We start from the raw sequence: 15,295 nt of genomic DNA on the forward strand, positions 1-15,295 counted from the left end.
ATGGCTCCAACAATCACTTACACCTCCAACAACAATACTAATACAAATAACCCGACCCCATCATCACCCACTACCTCCATAAACACCTCTGCTCCTCCATTCGAAAACAGAGCACCATATGACACTCCATCATCCCTTCTTACACCCAACATGGCCCCACCAATCATTTACACCTCAAAAAATAACACTAACACACATAAACCAACCCCACCATCCTCCACTACCTCCATAAACACCTTTGCTCCACCACCCGAAAACAGAGCACCTAAAAACACCCCTCTCATGGCTACTTGGAAACGCATCCCAAGACCTGGAACACATGAAACTCAAATTAAGACTGAACCAGTGGGGCAGAAACGTGCAGCTCCTCACCAAGCACATCAGTCTGAGTTATCAAGCAAGAAATATCTGGTTTCTCAAATTGATAATGAAAGCATCGTGATATTGGCGGAGGCTGGTTCTCAGCCCTGCCAGAAGCAATGAGTCTACTCGTTTGGAACTGTCGTGGGCTTGGGAACCTACGTACAGAAGATCAGCTTGCGGATATGGTGCGGGCAAAAGATCCCTCGGTTGTGTTCATAGCCGAAACATGGACCGATAGAGCAAGGCTAGAGAGAGTTCAGAGAAAAATTCAGTTCAAAAACATGTTTGAATCACCAAGGAGAGATAAGGTAGGGGGGCTGGCCTTATTCTGGAAGGAAGATTTTCCATTGGATATTGAGACTTTTTCTCCAAATCATATTGATAGCACAATCAACAAAAACCGGTTAATGAATGGAGATTTACGGGTTTTTACGGGGAACTGGCTACGCAAAAACGACTTGAATCTTGGGCCAAGCTACGGCAACTGAAAAATAGGAGAATTTCACCATGGTTGTGTGCTGGAGATTTCAATGAAATTACCCGCCAATCTGAAAAAAGTGGTGGTAGACCAAGGTCGCACAGTCAAATGCAACTCTTCCGAGATATGGTGGATGAATGCGCTTTTATAGACCTTGGCTTTGTGGGCTTCCCTTTTACTTGGCATAAACACTTTGCTGATTACACTGTTTGGGAACGGGTAGATAGGGCTTTGGCTACAACTGAATGGTTTAGTATGTTTCCTGGAACAAAAGTCCACCACTTAGACACAACAGTTTCAGACCATAAGCCAATATGGATCAATCCTGAAGGTATGTCAACAAACTTTTAGAAACCTTTTTGCTTCGAACAAATGTGGATGACTGACAAGGGGTGCGGAGAGACCATTGAAGCAGTGTGGACTGAGAATAGCTTGGAACCATGTGATACTAGAGTGCTAAAAAAATAGACAAATGTGGCCATGAATTATTATGTTGGAGCAAAAGACACTTTGGTAATGTATGACGGGAGTTGGAGAAAAAAAGAAAAGAATTACAGCAGGCAGAGAGAGTTTCGGTCCGAACTGGTGATTCTAGAAGAATGAGAGTACTGGAATCGGAAATAAACTTACTTCTTGATAAAGAGGCACAAATGTGGAGACAAAGGTCCAGGATCTTGTGGCTGAAGGATGGTGACCGTAACACTAAGTTCTTCCATAGCAAAGCTTCTCAGTGGCGCCGACGTACTTACATTACTAAATTGTATGACTCCACGGGTAGGTGGTGCACAAGCCAGAGCCAAGTAAATGACACCATTCTCGGGTTCTATAGGGATCTCTTTACAACAGTTAATCCGGAAAACTTGGCGGATGTGGTTGAAGTTATTCCTCAAGTAGTCACTGAGTCTATGAACGACACACCCACAAGGGCATTCACCATTCACGAAGTTGAAGTTGCAGTGAAAGAAATGGCACCGTTGAAAGCACCCGGCCCCGACGGCATGCCTCCTTTGTTCTATCAAAGCTATTGGTCCCTGGTTGGTTCAGATGTTTCCCACTCCATTTTACACTATCTGAACACAGGTACATTGCCACAATCTCTTGGTCATTCCTATATAACTTTAATTCCTAAAGTTAAAGATCCGGAATATGTGTCTCAATTTAGGCCTATAAGCTTGAGTAATGTGCTTTATCGTATTTTTGCTAAAGTTTTGGCAAATAGATTGAAAAAGATTATGCCTCAGCTTATTTCTGAACATCAGAGTGCTTTTTTGTCTGATCGCCTGATTTCTGACAATATTTTAGTGGCTTTTGAAACCTTGCATCATATAAGAAATCATAATAAAGGAAAAACAGGTTTTATGTCCTTGAAACTTGATATGAGCAAGGCCTATGATAGAGTGGAATGGTCTTACATGGAGCATGTTTTGGTGAAGATGGGTTTTCATAGTAGATGGGTACACCTTATGATTCTTTGTATTACAAATGCATCCTACTCTATTTTGATTAATGGGGAACCCCATGGCAATATTACTCCTACAAGAGGTCTCAGACAAGGGGATCCCCTGTCCCCCTACCTCTTTCTCATGTGCACTGAAGGCCTACATGGCCTAATCAATAAGGCAGCCCTTAATGGAGACATAAAAGGAGTATCTATTTGTCAAAATGGTCCTAAGCTAACCCACCTACTTTTTGCAGACAATAGTGTGATTTTTTGCAGGGCTAAGGAAAGTGAATGCCAATGCTTACTTGATATCTTGGCTAAATATGAGAATGCTTCGGGGCAACAAATTAATCGCACCAAGACTACTCTCTTCTTTAGCAAATCCACATCCGAAGAGATGCAAGCTTCAATCAAATCTATGCTTGGAGTTTCGGTCATTCAACAATATGAAAAATATCTTGGCCTTCCATCACTTGTGGGTCGAAAAAAGAAGGAGAGTTTCGCCCATATCAAGCAACAAGTTTGGAAAAGACTAGCTGGTTGGGAAGCTAAGCTCTTATCTCAAGCGGGATGAGAGATTTTAATCAAATCTGTGGCCCAAGCTCTACCCATTTACACAATGACATGCTTCAAACTACCACTTTCCTTGTGCCATGAGATTGAATCAATGATATGCAGATTTTTTTGGGGTCAAAAGGGTGATAATAGAAAAATTCATTGGGTTAAATGGCAAGATTTGTGTAAACCCAAAAACCAAGGGGGTATGGGCTTCAAAGACCTTGCTTTGTTTAATGATGCCCTCCTAGCCAAACAAACTTGGCGTCTACTTCATGACACGGATTCTTTATTCTACCGGGTCTTCAAGACGAAGTTTTTTCCAAATTCTACAATCATGGAAGCAAAAAATCCGGCAAACGCCTCATATGCTTGGAAGAGTATTTTGAAGGGGAGAGATGTTATCAAGAAAGGTGCAGCATGGAGAATAGGGTCAGGCCTATCTGTCAATGTATGGGGGGAGAATTGGCTGCCTACTAAACATACTCCTAGAATCATCACGCCTGTAGTGGTTGGGTGGGAAGGTGCTAAGGTTGGAGATTTTATTGACCAAGGGCAAAAAATATGGAAGGTTGATTTGGTTGATAGAGTTTTTTATGAGTTTGAAGCATCAATTATAAAAACTATTCCCCTGTGCCGCACCATTCAAGATGATGTCCTTATATGGCCATTCACACCGGACGGAAGATACACGGTCAAGTCAGGATACCGGTTTTTACAGGAAGCCTCTAGAGTGCAACAACCGGGTCAATCATCAACTCAAGCTCTGAAATCGCTGTGGAATAAAATCTGGACTCTTGAAGTTCCAAACAAAGTGAAGACTCTGTTATGGAAAGCTTGCAAAAACTCCCTACCCACAAAAGCAAACCTGTTTCGGCGCAAGATCACAACTGATGCACGGTGTGAGATATGCAAACAGGAAGATGAAGATATTATCCATGCTCTCTACCGCTATCCAGACTTGCAATCCCTTGGAAATTCCATACCGGAATGGAATCAAGGTACTCTCAAATAGAGCACATGTTTCACTGACTTTATTGGTTTGGTTTTTGCAGGTACAGCAGATCCAGCGCTCTTCTCCTTGGTGATATGGAACCTGTGGAACCGGAGAAATAATCTCCGACTCGGGAAACCAACACTCCCACTGGACAAGGTGCTGGAACACTTTAGGGAGCGACAACTTGAGTCCCATTCCAGCCCCATGACGTCCACAAAACAGGGGAGAACGCAGGCAGCAACGTGGACTCCGCCCCAAGATAACTGGTACAAGATTAACTTCGACGGCGCCACCTTTGCCGACGATAACAATGCATGATTGGGTGTTGTCATACGAAACAAAGACGGCAGAGTTATGGCATCTTTGTCCCAAAAAATTCCATTGCCAATGTCAGTCATAGAGGTCGAAGTCCTTGCAGCACGGAGAGCTCTTGAACTTGCTGTGGAGCTGGGCGTTGACCACGTCATACTTGAAGGGGACTCTGAAACACTACACAAGGCTTTGCTAGAAGAAGGCAGAAACTTTTCATCCTATAGACATTTAGTGCAAGACATTGTATATCTCAGTAATTTCCTTCCAGCTTTTAAAACTTCTCTTGTATGTCGCATGGGTAATAAGTTAGCTCACTCTCTAGCGAGGAAGTCAAAAACCCTCAATCATATGCAAATCTGGATGGAAAATGTGCCACCAGATCTATTACTTGTTGTTCAGGCTGACCTTACTAGCCTACCTTAATAATATTCAGCGAAGTTTTTTTCTCCAAAAAAAAAAAAAAAAAGTTACATTGCTACTTGAACTAACACGCTTAGTGTTGGGAATTTTATGAATTTGGTTGTTTGTTTTTGTTTAACAAAATTATTGAGAATTCTAATTCTGTAGAAAATGTCAATTATTGTGTACCGGCCCTTGTAAGGAACTAAGAATCACTAAGGTGAAATTCAAATTTAAAATTTACCTTTTCTTTAAAAAAAATTAATAATATATTATTGATTTTTATCTAAATTATATATTTATTAATATTTGTTGGGTTTTTTTTTTCATGGTCACTTGTCAAGAGCTGGAGGATTTTCTCAAAACAAAAAAAAGTGCTGGAGCCTCACCGCCTCACTAGACTTGGATTTGTTTTTGGTGGTCAATCCCAAAATTCGACGTCAACCTAAAGAAGACCAATAGCTATTGACACACTTCTAAGCGTTAAAATCTAAGAAAGACAATACAAATAATAAAGGAATTTTAATGTTTATTTTGCAATAAAGTGGAGATCGATAATGTAAAAAATTGTCAATTGTGCTTTGCGGCTATGCAAAAGGGGTAATTATTGAGTACTCCTGGAGTACTATAAATGCGTACTCCCCCCTTTCACATAATTGTAGGTCTCACTAATTAAATTTATAGTAGAACCCACAATTCATGTGAAAGGGGGGAGTATGCACTTATGATACTCTCGGAGTATTCAATAATTTTCCATGCGGACAGGCGATGACAAATTGTTCCGCTGATCAATTTGCAAAGAAAGAACATGAAATGATAGAACATCGGTGTGGTGTTGGCCAAAGGGCCTCCGATGACTAGGTTAGGTCAAGGTAAAAAGATTCACTTGCTTAAATCAGAGGGCTAAAATGGCTAAGGTTATGTTTGGTAACAGTTTTTTATTTTTATTTTCAAAAACTTGTTTTTGGGAATATAAAGAAAAAACAATTTTCTTGTATTTTTTAAATCAAAAACATGTTTGGTTAGTTGAAATTAAAAAGAGAGGTTTTTGAAGAAGAAAAATTGAAAATACTAAAATATGTTGTTCCTAGAATTTGAACTCTAATTGCTAACTTATTAAACGAGACAGATTCATTAAATTAAATGCGTAATTTCATTGACTTTTGAAAATTAAAAATTGAAAATAGCCTTTTATAGGTTTTCAATTTTCTTCACAAATTGAGTTTTGAGAACAGTATTTACTTTTTGACTATTTTGGGTTGCCAAACAAGTTTTTTAGTTTCAAAAATAGAAAATTGTTTTTGGAAACAAAAAATAAGGAAAAAAAAAACAATTACCAAACATGCCCTAAGAGTTGTGAGTATGAAATTGTATACCTTTCTCTCTCATGTGGGTTTTATAGCTCTTGTATTCATTGTCTGAATGAATATCTACATTTATGAGATTTGGAGCCGTTGGTAATAAATTTTGCCCTTTATTACTTGTCAACGGCTATTCATTTGTTGGTATCCAAACGTTACTCCTTAGTTGTCTTTTGTATTTAATATCTTTTATGGCTTTGTCTGTCATTGATAACCAACCGTTACGACTTGCATTAAATAAATGGGTCATGCTAACGAGTGCTCTTAGGACACTCGTTAATAATCCATTTTAGGAAAGTTTTGACATCACTTTTATGAGAAATGAAAAAAACTGTCAAAACATAAATTGCTTTATTTTCTTTTCCCATAAAAACTTTCTTTAACGGGATTCTTAACCAATGTCCTAAGGGCACTCGTTAGCATTTCCCTAAATAATATTTAGTTCATCCATTCGCAAGATGGATGATTATGATAAATTTACACTAATCAAAGATCATAATAGTATGGATCTCGAGATATGTTAAAACAAAATAATGTGCATCAGGATGATGAGATAAATGGAATAATCTATGTCTGACATTAGAGAAAAAATCAATGAAATAGTGCATGTTCAACAGTAATATATAAAAGAGATAAAAGATTAGAAACGTATGTTATTAATAGAAAATTACATAGATACATCAGAAAGTACTGCGTGCATAAATTAAATAGGCAAGACATCCTTATTCCAACCAAATACAAGTATCAGAAATACAAGATGCTTAGCCAAGAGTACAGCTACATTCAACTTGGTTAGAAGAAAACTAAACACCTAATGGCCTATTGACTACATGAATCAAATGCCCATTAGAGAGAAACGTGGTTCGAAGATTATAACACCCAATCCCACATAAGCACAAAACAGAAGCATAAGAGAGATATCGACCTTTTATGAATCTCATGCATACAAAGTTTTGTTTCAACAAAAAAACAAGATGTTAGGAGCTTTTTCTTTCCACAAAGAGAGAAGAGCACTAGCAGGAACGGAACCATGTACAAGCAGAGGGGGGCTGTGGCCCCCCCCAAATTTTTTTAAAATATTAAATAATAGGTATGTATTTAAGATTTTAGAAAATAAGTCCATAAAAAATTATATTTGCCTCTTTCAGGAAAATTATATTTGCCCCCCTCGACTTCGAATCCTAATTCCGTCCCTGAGCACTAGTGTAGGATTCTCGAGCCCTCGATAGTTCCAACACAACAAACTCATTTTAGGAAGCTGCTTAGCAGCCTCACCAAGATAAACTTTGGATTTTGAATGACTATGAGTTTTGGAGAATCAATTGACTAAATAATGGATAAAAAGAGTAAGATTTGGAATATTAATTTGAGAAGGCTTAATGGTAAAATATCATTGAAGTGATGAAAAATGACATCTACACCAATTGTTGTTGTTGTTTTTTGTTTTTTTTTTTTTGGTATAGGTGGAGATCGAACTCCAAATATCTTATTTGGCAACAATAAATTTTATCAATTGAGCTAACTTGATCCCACCTGTCACTATTAGTTAAGTGAAGAAAAATGTCCTCTTTACTTCTTAGAGAAAAAATATATGAAGAATATGTTGTCATATGCTATGCACAACATATTAATAATACATTGTTTCTAAAATAATATTTAGGGCTAATTATATATTTTGGCCTCCCAAAATTTTGAATTTTTTAAAAATATATATAATTATTTTAATGTTTTTAAAATTTAGTCTATAAAAATAAGAGTTACCTCCCAAATATTTGAATTAGTCCAATGACGCTCTTAAAAAAAAAAAAAATTGGTCTAATAGATATAGAGATATAATTTTATTTTTTGCAATTTTATTTTATATTGTAAAATGTGCTTTTTTATCTGTTAAATATTTGATAAATTTTGGCATCAAAAAATGTTTCAATCCATCTTTTTTAACTCGTTATGTGGCAATTAACAAGTTATTGACTCATTAAAAAAATCTTGTCATTAAAACCATACATAAAATGTGTCTTTAGTTGCCATATAATAGGTTAAAGCAAGATAGTTTCAAATATATTTGGAGTCTAATTTATTCATTCAAGTTTTAGATCATTCATGTTTTTGAAAGTTTCATTAGTTCAATTGAAATTTTTTTTATTAACTTTAGTATAAAATTTGATAATTTGTATTTAAAATGAAATTTTTTAAGAATTTCACTATAAAAATAGAAAAAATGAATTTTATTTTTAGAACGATTGCCATCAAACATGATTTTGTTTGAAAATACTAAACTTTTTTTTTGTTGGGTATGTATATATATATATATATATACATGTAAGGATTATTTTGATAAATATATTAGTGTCCCTAGTTCACTCTCAAACAAAAGTTACTGGCTCCACCGTTGATTTGTTTTTTGGTTTTTGTTTTCCACTGTTTCTCTGTGGTCTGTAATCTGTATAAAACCTGCTATATATGCTTTTATGCAAAAAATCTCAGCCCAAACGTACTGTTTTTTCGATAAGCTCTGCCCAAACGTACTGTTATTGTTTTTCACTATTTTGTTTTGTTTTGTTTTTTTTCGTTGAAATGGGCGAAGAATTTTTTTAAAATATAATATGACGTGGCAGACCTGGGTAGGTTGACGTGGCAGAGAAATAATATTTTATTCAAGCGGTTGGCCTCGTCAGCTTATTATTAGGAACTAAATTGAGCCAGGTCAGGGGTGTTTAACAGGGATTAAATTCAAATAATTAATTATCCCTAACATTTTAATTTTTTACAACCCTTTAATTCTTTTGCCCCTTATTCTTCTTCTTCATCCGGTTACTCTCTCTCCGGCAGCCACACAACCACCAATAACTCAGGTTGGTAAGAACCACCGTCTAGTAGATAAAGCTCTGCTCTCAGTCACACCTTCAGAGGCGGTCCAAGCTTTGAAGAAACCTTTGGATTTTGGTACTCTCAATTTTTTCAATCTTTTTATTAAATTCAAACCTTTTATTTTCTAGCGATGGTTAATCAATTGTACTAATAACGTTCATTTTTGGTAACCTCTTTAATAAAATCTTTAAAATACTTCTGTAGCTGTGGAAATGCTGCAACTGTTGTAGTTCCCTCCAACTGTTTGCAAAAATGCCTCTTCTAGTTCTACTTGGTCTTTTTTTTTTTTTTTCATAGACAAAGCCCTCTTTGCTAAGTTCAACACATAAACACAGAGAGACACACAGAGAGAGGAAAAGATGCTGAGACCGCTTTTCAAGAAGCCTACTTTGAAGCTTACCACATTTTCCCTCATCCAATTCAATCAACAGGTACAGCATTCCAGCTTTCCCAATCTCACCTCATTCATAAATCCTGTTTACAGTTTGGTCGATCTTAATTTTTTTTTCCCCCTCTCCTATGCAGAGAGAGCTGCACAGTAGGAACAAGAAGGCGATGGAGTTCATAGCCAAAGGATGGAGTGCTCTCAAGGAAGTTGATAGAGTCATCGATTACTGTGAGCTCAATGATCGTCGTCTCATTCCTCTCCTTAGGGTAATGATTACATGAATTATATCTAGATATGTGTTTATTTTGCTTTCCTATCTATATATGTTCTGTAATTGGAAATATAATGGAGAGGAAATAGAATGTTTGATAAACTACGCGCAATGTAGTCACCATAAAATGGAAGGAGAGGATAATATGTTTGATATTGTTCAAATAAATTAGCATTGAGAGTTATTAGAATACTAGACTCACCCAAATTTATTTGTTTGTTGGTAAGTTGCACATGACGATTTGGATTTTGAACCCACAACTTCACCCTCCACCTTATTCTTATAAAGGAGCTACCATTATGATAGATTTCATTGGCAACATGCCAAATTTATTTTAATATTCTTCATTGTTTTGAAAGCCAAGCAACATTGACATTTGTAAGGGCTTTTAAATTCAGTCCATATGCTGCTTAATGAACTTATTGGCTTTGATATTGGTTGATTGAGTTATGTATTATTATTATTTTTTATTGGTATACAGAATTGCCGGTTTATCTTTTTCCTTCATCTTTAGTTCTGATTTTCAGTAGACCTTTTTTTTTTTTAATTGTTGTCTTTAATTTATAGGGATAATTTCAATTCTATCTGACAATTCTGTGTTTATTTTAATTTTTTTTTCCTATTTCAATATCAGGCAGCTAAGGAAAACTTTGAGTTGGCTCTAGAGACTGACAACTCAAATACCCATGCCAGATTTTGGTTGTCCAAATTGCATTTGAAATATCATGTCCCAGGGGCATGTAAAGCTGTGTAAGTCAACGGTTAACATTTTCTAATTGACTTTTTTATTTGGTTATGCCCTGAGGTTGTGTTATTTCAAAATATCATTATTGCTGTAACATGTCAAAGGTGCCTAGTTCGGCGTAAAATGAAACAAAATTTTTTGATGCTTTGTTGTTTTCCTGACTAGATAAGGGTTAGTTTCATTTCAGTGAACTACATGGCTGTTGTTAGCTCCTCAAACTAACATGCCAAAGGGCTTAGAAACTGGAATTTTTTTTGGGCAGACCAACAAGATATTGATTGTTTAATTAAATCTCTATTAGCAGCCTTTATATTGTGTACAGTATTTTGAAATCAAGTAGGGATAAAGGATCAGTTCAAAAGTTTTATTTTTTATTATACTTATAAAAAAAAAAATTTATTTTCGATTACCTTTCTTGATTCTCTTTGTGGATATCTAATGTTGCTTCAATTTTTATTTAAATAGTTTGAACGGGTGCAGAGCACTGTCATTATCCTTTTTTTACTGGTTTTAATTATTTAAATGCGCATAAAATTGATATGGTCTTACTTTTTATGATAATAGAGGGGCTGCTTTGTTAGTTGAAGCTGCAGATATGGGTGATGCAGATGCACAGTATGAATTGGGCTGTCGACTGAGAGTTGAGGTTAGGCTGCCTGCACTTTGCACTGCAGAAACTATATGTTAAGCAAAGTCATGGGTTTTTTTCTCTTTGGTTTAAATTACACGCACACATACACGCTCAATAGGTCTTGAATCCATGATCATACTTTCCACCTTATTCTTACATGGAGAGGAGATGCTATTTGGGCTAGATCCTGTTGAACTTTTATAGTGAACTGACATAGTCAACCTTATCAATTGGCTTTGAGTTTTCTTGAGTTTTGAAAAGCTTTAATTACTGCTTTGTAATGTTCTTTGGCTTGTCTTTTGGATAGAATGATTATGTCCAATCAGATCAACAAGCTTTCTATTATTTGGAAAAGGCTGTTGATCAGGTATGTTTTCAGAAGCCAGAAGCATTTTAATGACTCTTTTGGATTGTCTCAAAACCTTAATGGACATTGTTATGTTATAGATGCATCCTGGTGCTCTTTACCTTCTTGGTGCTGTATATTTAACTGGGGACTGTGTGAAGAAAGACGTTGCCTCAGCATTATGGTGTTTCCATAGGGCATCAGAGAAGGTAACGGAAACCAATCTCATAGATTGATCAATTTTAGTTAATCATCATGGATAACATTTATGTGGGTGAACACTATCTTTTTTACTATAAATCTAATGAAGGTAGGCAAGGAAGTAGTGGAAATGTTAAAGAGAAGACAACCTGCTCTTTATCTAAAGAGTGTCCTTGTATTTACAAGATGTAAAGCTAGAATAAGATTCAAATCTAGAAATTGTTTCACAAATTATTCTTTCATATTTGCTTGGTCAAAACTGTTATAATGATCAATTCCTACAAACCTGATCTTTCATTCAGGCAGGAACGGATTGTTGCTTTTTTTTTGGGTGGGGGGTTGCAAAAATTGTACTCAATGCATAAAACTCTCATTTTTATGGGGTTTAGGAGAGGTGATGGTTTGTAGCCTTACCTCCAATCTTTTTAGAGGCTAATTCTCGGGCTAAAACCTACCACAAATCGCTTTGGATTGAAGACACTTGCCATTGCACCAATGTCTGACCTCTAAATAAAAGGCATGAAAAAAAATTTTGATCATTCAAAAAAAAAAAAAAAAATAGTAAAATTCAAAACTAAATAAATATATAAAAATTAAAACCAATTCTCAGGCTAAAACCTACCACATATCGCATTGGATGGAAGACACTTGCCTTTGCACCAAGGTCTGACCTCTAAATAAAAAGCATGAAAAAAATTTTGATCATTCAAAAATAAGAAATACAGTAAAATTCAAAACTAAATTAATATATGAAAATTAAAATTAAAAAAAGGTAAACAAAAAAAAGATATGAAGTGATTATTTTTAATACATTTCTATTCAATTATTTGTGATATATCAAAATATAATTCAATGTTCTTTTAAATTGCAACAATTATTTATGATTGATTCTGGACTGCAAGTTACTACAATTTCTCTTTCAATGTACAAAATCAAATAATCCATTAGAAAAATCGTCTTTTTATTTTGTTGCGAAACTTGGCTTTGACAATATTAATGAAAGAAAATGTTTGTTTCATAATTGCAATAAAAACTGGAAAAAGTAAATAGAAATAAAACTATTTTATAACGGAAATAGTATTAACCAAGAAAGTTGAAAATCATATTTATAATCATTATATGTCCAATATTCTTCTTACTGAAAAAACTAATTAATGTAGTAAAAAATTAAGACAAAAAATAAGCACTCAAACAATCCTTTGGGTCGGCATCACTTAAAATCCAAAGTCTCAAACTTTTAACGTTGGGTCCCAAACATGAGACTTTAACTTTGGGTCCCAAACATTAAACATAATAGACATCTTGATATATCATCTATTGAAGGGGGGGGGGGGGGTGATTAAAAGACGAAATCTTTGCCTTTTTCTTTAGAACATCTGGTCTTTCAAGAGTTATACTGGTTATTGAGATATAGTATGGGGGTAAGTTCATAGATTTTTTTTAACTGAATTGCATTTTATTGGAAAATTATATATATTTTCTAGCCAAGATTGTGGTTACCAGGTGCTTTGCTGCATAATGCACTGCACATTTTGCCCAGAAATTTAATTGAGGGGAGTTATGGAAAGAATACAGATATAATACTCAGGGTGGTGTCTTAATCCAGAATAATTGTCAGAAAATCCTCCCTGATTGAGCCAGTTGTATTGCCTTGTGCCTGAAGGAGAAATGTGTGCATGTGGATGTGTATCTCCTTCCATGTTCTTATCAGCAAAAAATGGAAAATCTATAAATTCAAACCATGAAATTGTAATTTTTTTTTAGACTAGCAAACCTATATGTTGAACTAGTCTTAGTTTTGTACTTCACAACATATGTGCAGGGACATACCGGTGCAGCTATTGCATATGGATCCCTTCTTCTAAGAGGTTAGTTCATCCCACCCATGCTTCTCATGTTGTGTTAATTGTGTTCTTTTGATAAGATTTCTGAAGATTGGCTTCAAATGGATTCCTTTTGTTTTACAGTTGTCTTTTCAGATTGATGTTATTGTCCATAGTTTATTTTATACTTCCAGATAGTAGAGTGAAGATAAACACATGACCACATTTGTAATTGACATTTATTGGATTGTAGTTGACACCTTATATATGTGGACCTCTTGATTGTCTAACATGTGTGCATGCACATAGCCCGGGGGGAGAGGGATGGGGGAGTTATTGGAAGACTAATCAGTAATCACCATAAGGTTCCTCCTTGAAGGATATTCAGATTAGAATTGATAAATTTTAGTTGATTAGAAAAGAATTAAGAGTATTTTCTGTTAAATACCTTCACACACACACACACCCTCCCTCTCTCTCTGTGAACTCTTTCAGCTGAGCCCAGTGGTGGCTCACACCCATTGGTAATTTTGCCTTTCTGAATTTTATGCTTAATGGCAAACTGGTGTGTCTTAGGTGTACAGGTCCCAGAATCTCTTACGAAATTCAGTGCTAAGAGGGGCTCCTCTGCCAAAACAAGGAAGAACAAAGAAAGCCCCATGATGAATCCAGTAGAGATGGCCAGACAACAGTTCCAAATTGCAGCAAAAGCTGGATGTGATCTTGGCCTTAGATGGTTGGATAGACTTGAGGAGGAAGAGAAACGTCTACTCACTAAATAACGTATGTCTAGACATAATTAGTTCTGTGGCACAACTAAACTGACATGAGTACCAACGAAAGGTATGGGCTCAAGATCAACCAACGAAGAAAGTCAGTGTTCCGCTGAAACTCCACCATACTTCTTGTCTATAATGGTTATTTGTCAGCAAGATATTTCTATAATGTAACATGTTGTATGATCTTGAAATATCTTCAAATAAGATTGGGAATTGCTCCATGTGCCAAAAAATTCGACTTTGTGAAATTTGGATTTACTGTGCCAAGTGATTGGGGGTATGTATTGTTGGGTAAGGGTACTTGAGTTAGCTGAAGAAAAAAAAGGATCCCCGCCAATTGAGGGAAAGGATCTCCAAAAGAATTCTTCTTCTTTTTTTTTTTTTTGGTGGTAAACCAGGAATAATATTAAGAACCCCTAACCGGGGAGAGAAATTTGAGGACGAATCCTCTCATAATAAATGCCAATATTATCATAATACAAAAGCATTGAAATGTCCACAGGCAGACTATCAAAAATCACAAAGTCTTGCTGGTTGATAGGCCCTCTTCTAGCTAGCGCATCGATGCACTTGTTGGCTTCACGGAAGCAATGAAGCAGCTTGACTTGAGGAATGCAACTGAAGAGAGTCTTGCAATCCACAATAAGGGAGGAGAGGTTAAGATTAGTTCTATTACCATTAGTAATCCATTCAAACACAACCTTTGCATCTATCGCAATCTCAACAGGGATATTCAGAGATAAACACAATGATAGGCCATCCCTAAGGGCCCATAGCTCAGCCTCCACGCTAGAAGAGACCCCAATATTACGGGTGAAGCCCTTTATCCAACCTCCATTAGCATCACAGATCAGACCACCTCCACCAGCTCTACCCGGGTTGCCCAAGGACGAGCCATCTGTATTTAAATTCACCCATCCATTGCTCAGCCTCATCCAACGGACTCTCCTAACTTCCTTGGTCACTGCCTTGCCTGGTTTACCAGAACAAAATATATATTTAGTAGCAGCATGAGTAATGGAAGACCATAAATTCTGGTTAGGCCTAACTCCCTTGAAAGCAATATTGTTCCTATGAATCCAAAATTCCACACCACAAATGAAAACAGAACATTCCAAGGAATCATATCTATTCTATGAGTTTTCGAGTTCAAGTTTTGCTTTAGCCATGCATCAAGGTCAAGCCTGAAGAAATCTGGCATATTCGAGGCTATAATAAATTTGTCCCAAACTGATTTGGTAAAGTTACAGTCGCGCAAGACATGAATAATAGATTCCCTTCCATTGTTGCAGGTTTGGCAGTGAGCATCTTAAGTGATACCCCTCTCCTAAAGCACT

At 36.1% G+C, this 15,295-nt stretch overlaps 3 protein-coding genes across 5 annotated transcripts; all 3 read left to right on the forward strand.

The window, feature by feature from the left end:
* Window positions 1-483, forward strand: LOC115973482 (extensin-like). Its single transcript, XM_031093748.1, has one exon. It carries the CDS (start codon window positions 1-3, stop codon window positions 481-483), a length of 483 nt encoding a protein of 160 aa, XP_030949608.1.
* Window positions 484-4,188: 3,705 nt separating this feature from the next.
* LOC115973502 lies at window positions 4,189-4,569 on the forward strand. Its single transcript, XM_031093769.1, has one exon. The coding sequence runs from the start codon at window positions 4,189-4,191 to the stop codon at window positions 4,567-4,569; it is 381 nt and encodes a 126-aa protein (XP_030949629.1).
* Window positions 4,570-8,441: 3,872 nt separating this feature from the next.
* LOC115977049 lies at window positions 8,442-14,308 on the forward strand. Of its 3 annotated transcripts, none has more exons than XM_031098683.1 (9): window positions 8,442-8,849; window positions 9,124-9,205; window positions 9,300-9,428; window positions 10,068-10,183; window positions 10,743-10,824; window positions 11,117-11,176; window positions 11,257-11,364; window positions 13,179-13,224; window positions 13,756-14,308. In XM_031098683.1, the coding sequence occupies exons 2-9, from the start codon at window positions 9,134-9,136 to the stop codon at window positions 13,959-13,961; spliced, it is 819 nt and encodes a 272-aa protein (XP_030954543.1). In that variant the 5' UTR covers window positions 8,442-8,849; window positions 9,124-9,133; the 3' UTR covers window positions 13,962-14,308. The 3 variants fall into 3 exon arrangements, with proteins under 3 accessions (XP_030954543.1, XP_030954542.1, XP_030954541.1); XM_031098682.1 differs by having other exon boundaries at window positions 8,443-8,849; window positions 9,072-9,205; XM_031098681.1 differs by having other exon boundaries at window positions 8,447-8,849; window positions 9,110-9,205.
* The last annotated feature ends 987 nt before the right edge of the window (window positions 14,309-15,295 follow it).

Source organism: Quercus lobata, chromosome 2 (assembly GCF_001633185.2).
Source record: "Quercus lobata isolate SW786 chromosome 2, ValleyOak3.0 Primary Assembly, whole genome shotgun sequence".
Taxonomy (NCBI): domain Eukaryota; kingdom Viridiplantae; phylum Streptophyta; class Magnoliopsida; order Fagales; family Fagaceae; genus Quercus; species Quercus lobata.

Excerpts from the sequence above, each read along its gene's own strand:
- LOC115973482 (XM_031093748.1), top strand. The coding sequence starts at position 1 with ATGGCTCCAACAATCACTTACACCTCCAACAACAATACTAATACAAAT.
- LOC115973502 (XM_031093769.1), top strand. The coding sequence starts at position 4,189 with ATGGCATCTTTGTCCCAAAAAATTCCATTGCCAATGTCAGTCATAGAG.
- LOC115977049 (XM_031098683.1), top strand. The coding sequence starts at position 9,134 with ATGCTGAGACCGCTTTTCAAGAAGCCTACTTTGAAGCTTACCACATTT. Across the intron at positions 10,825-11,116 it reads GCTGTCGACTGAGAGTTGAG|AATGATTATGTCCAATCAGA; the intron begins GTTAGGCTGCCT and ends TCTTTTGGATAG. Across the intron at positions 11,177-11,256 it reads TGGAAAAGGCTGTTGATCAG|ATGCATCCTGGTGCTCTTTA; the intron begins GTATGTTTTCAG and ends GTTATGTTATAG.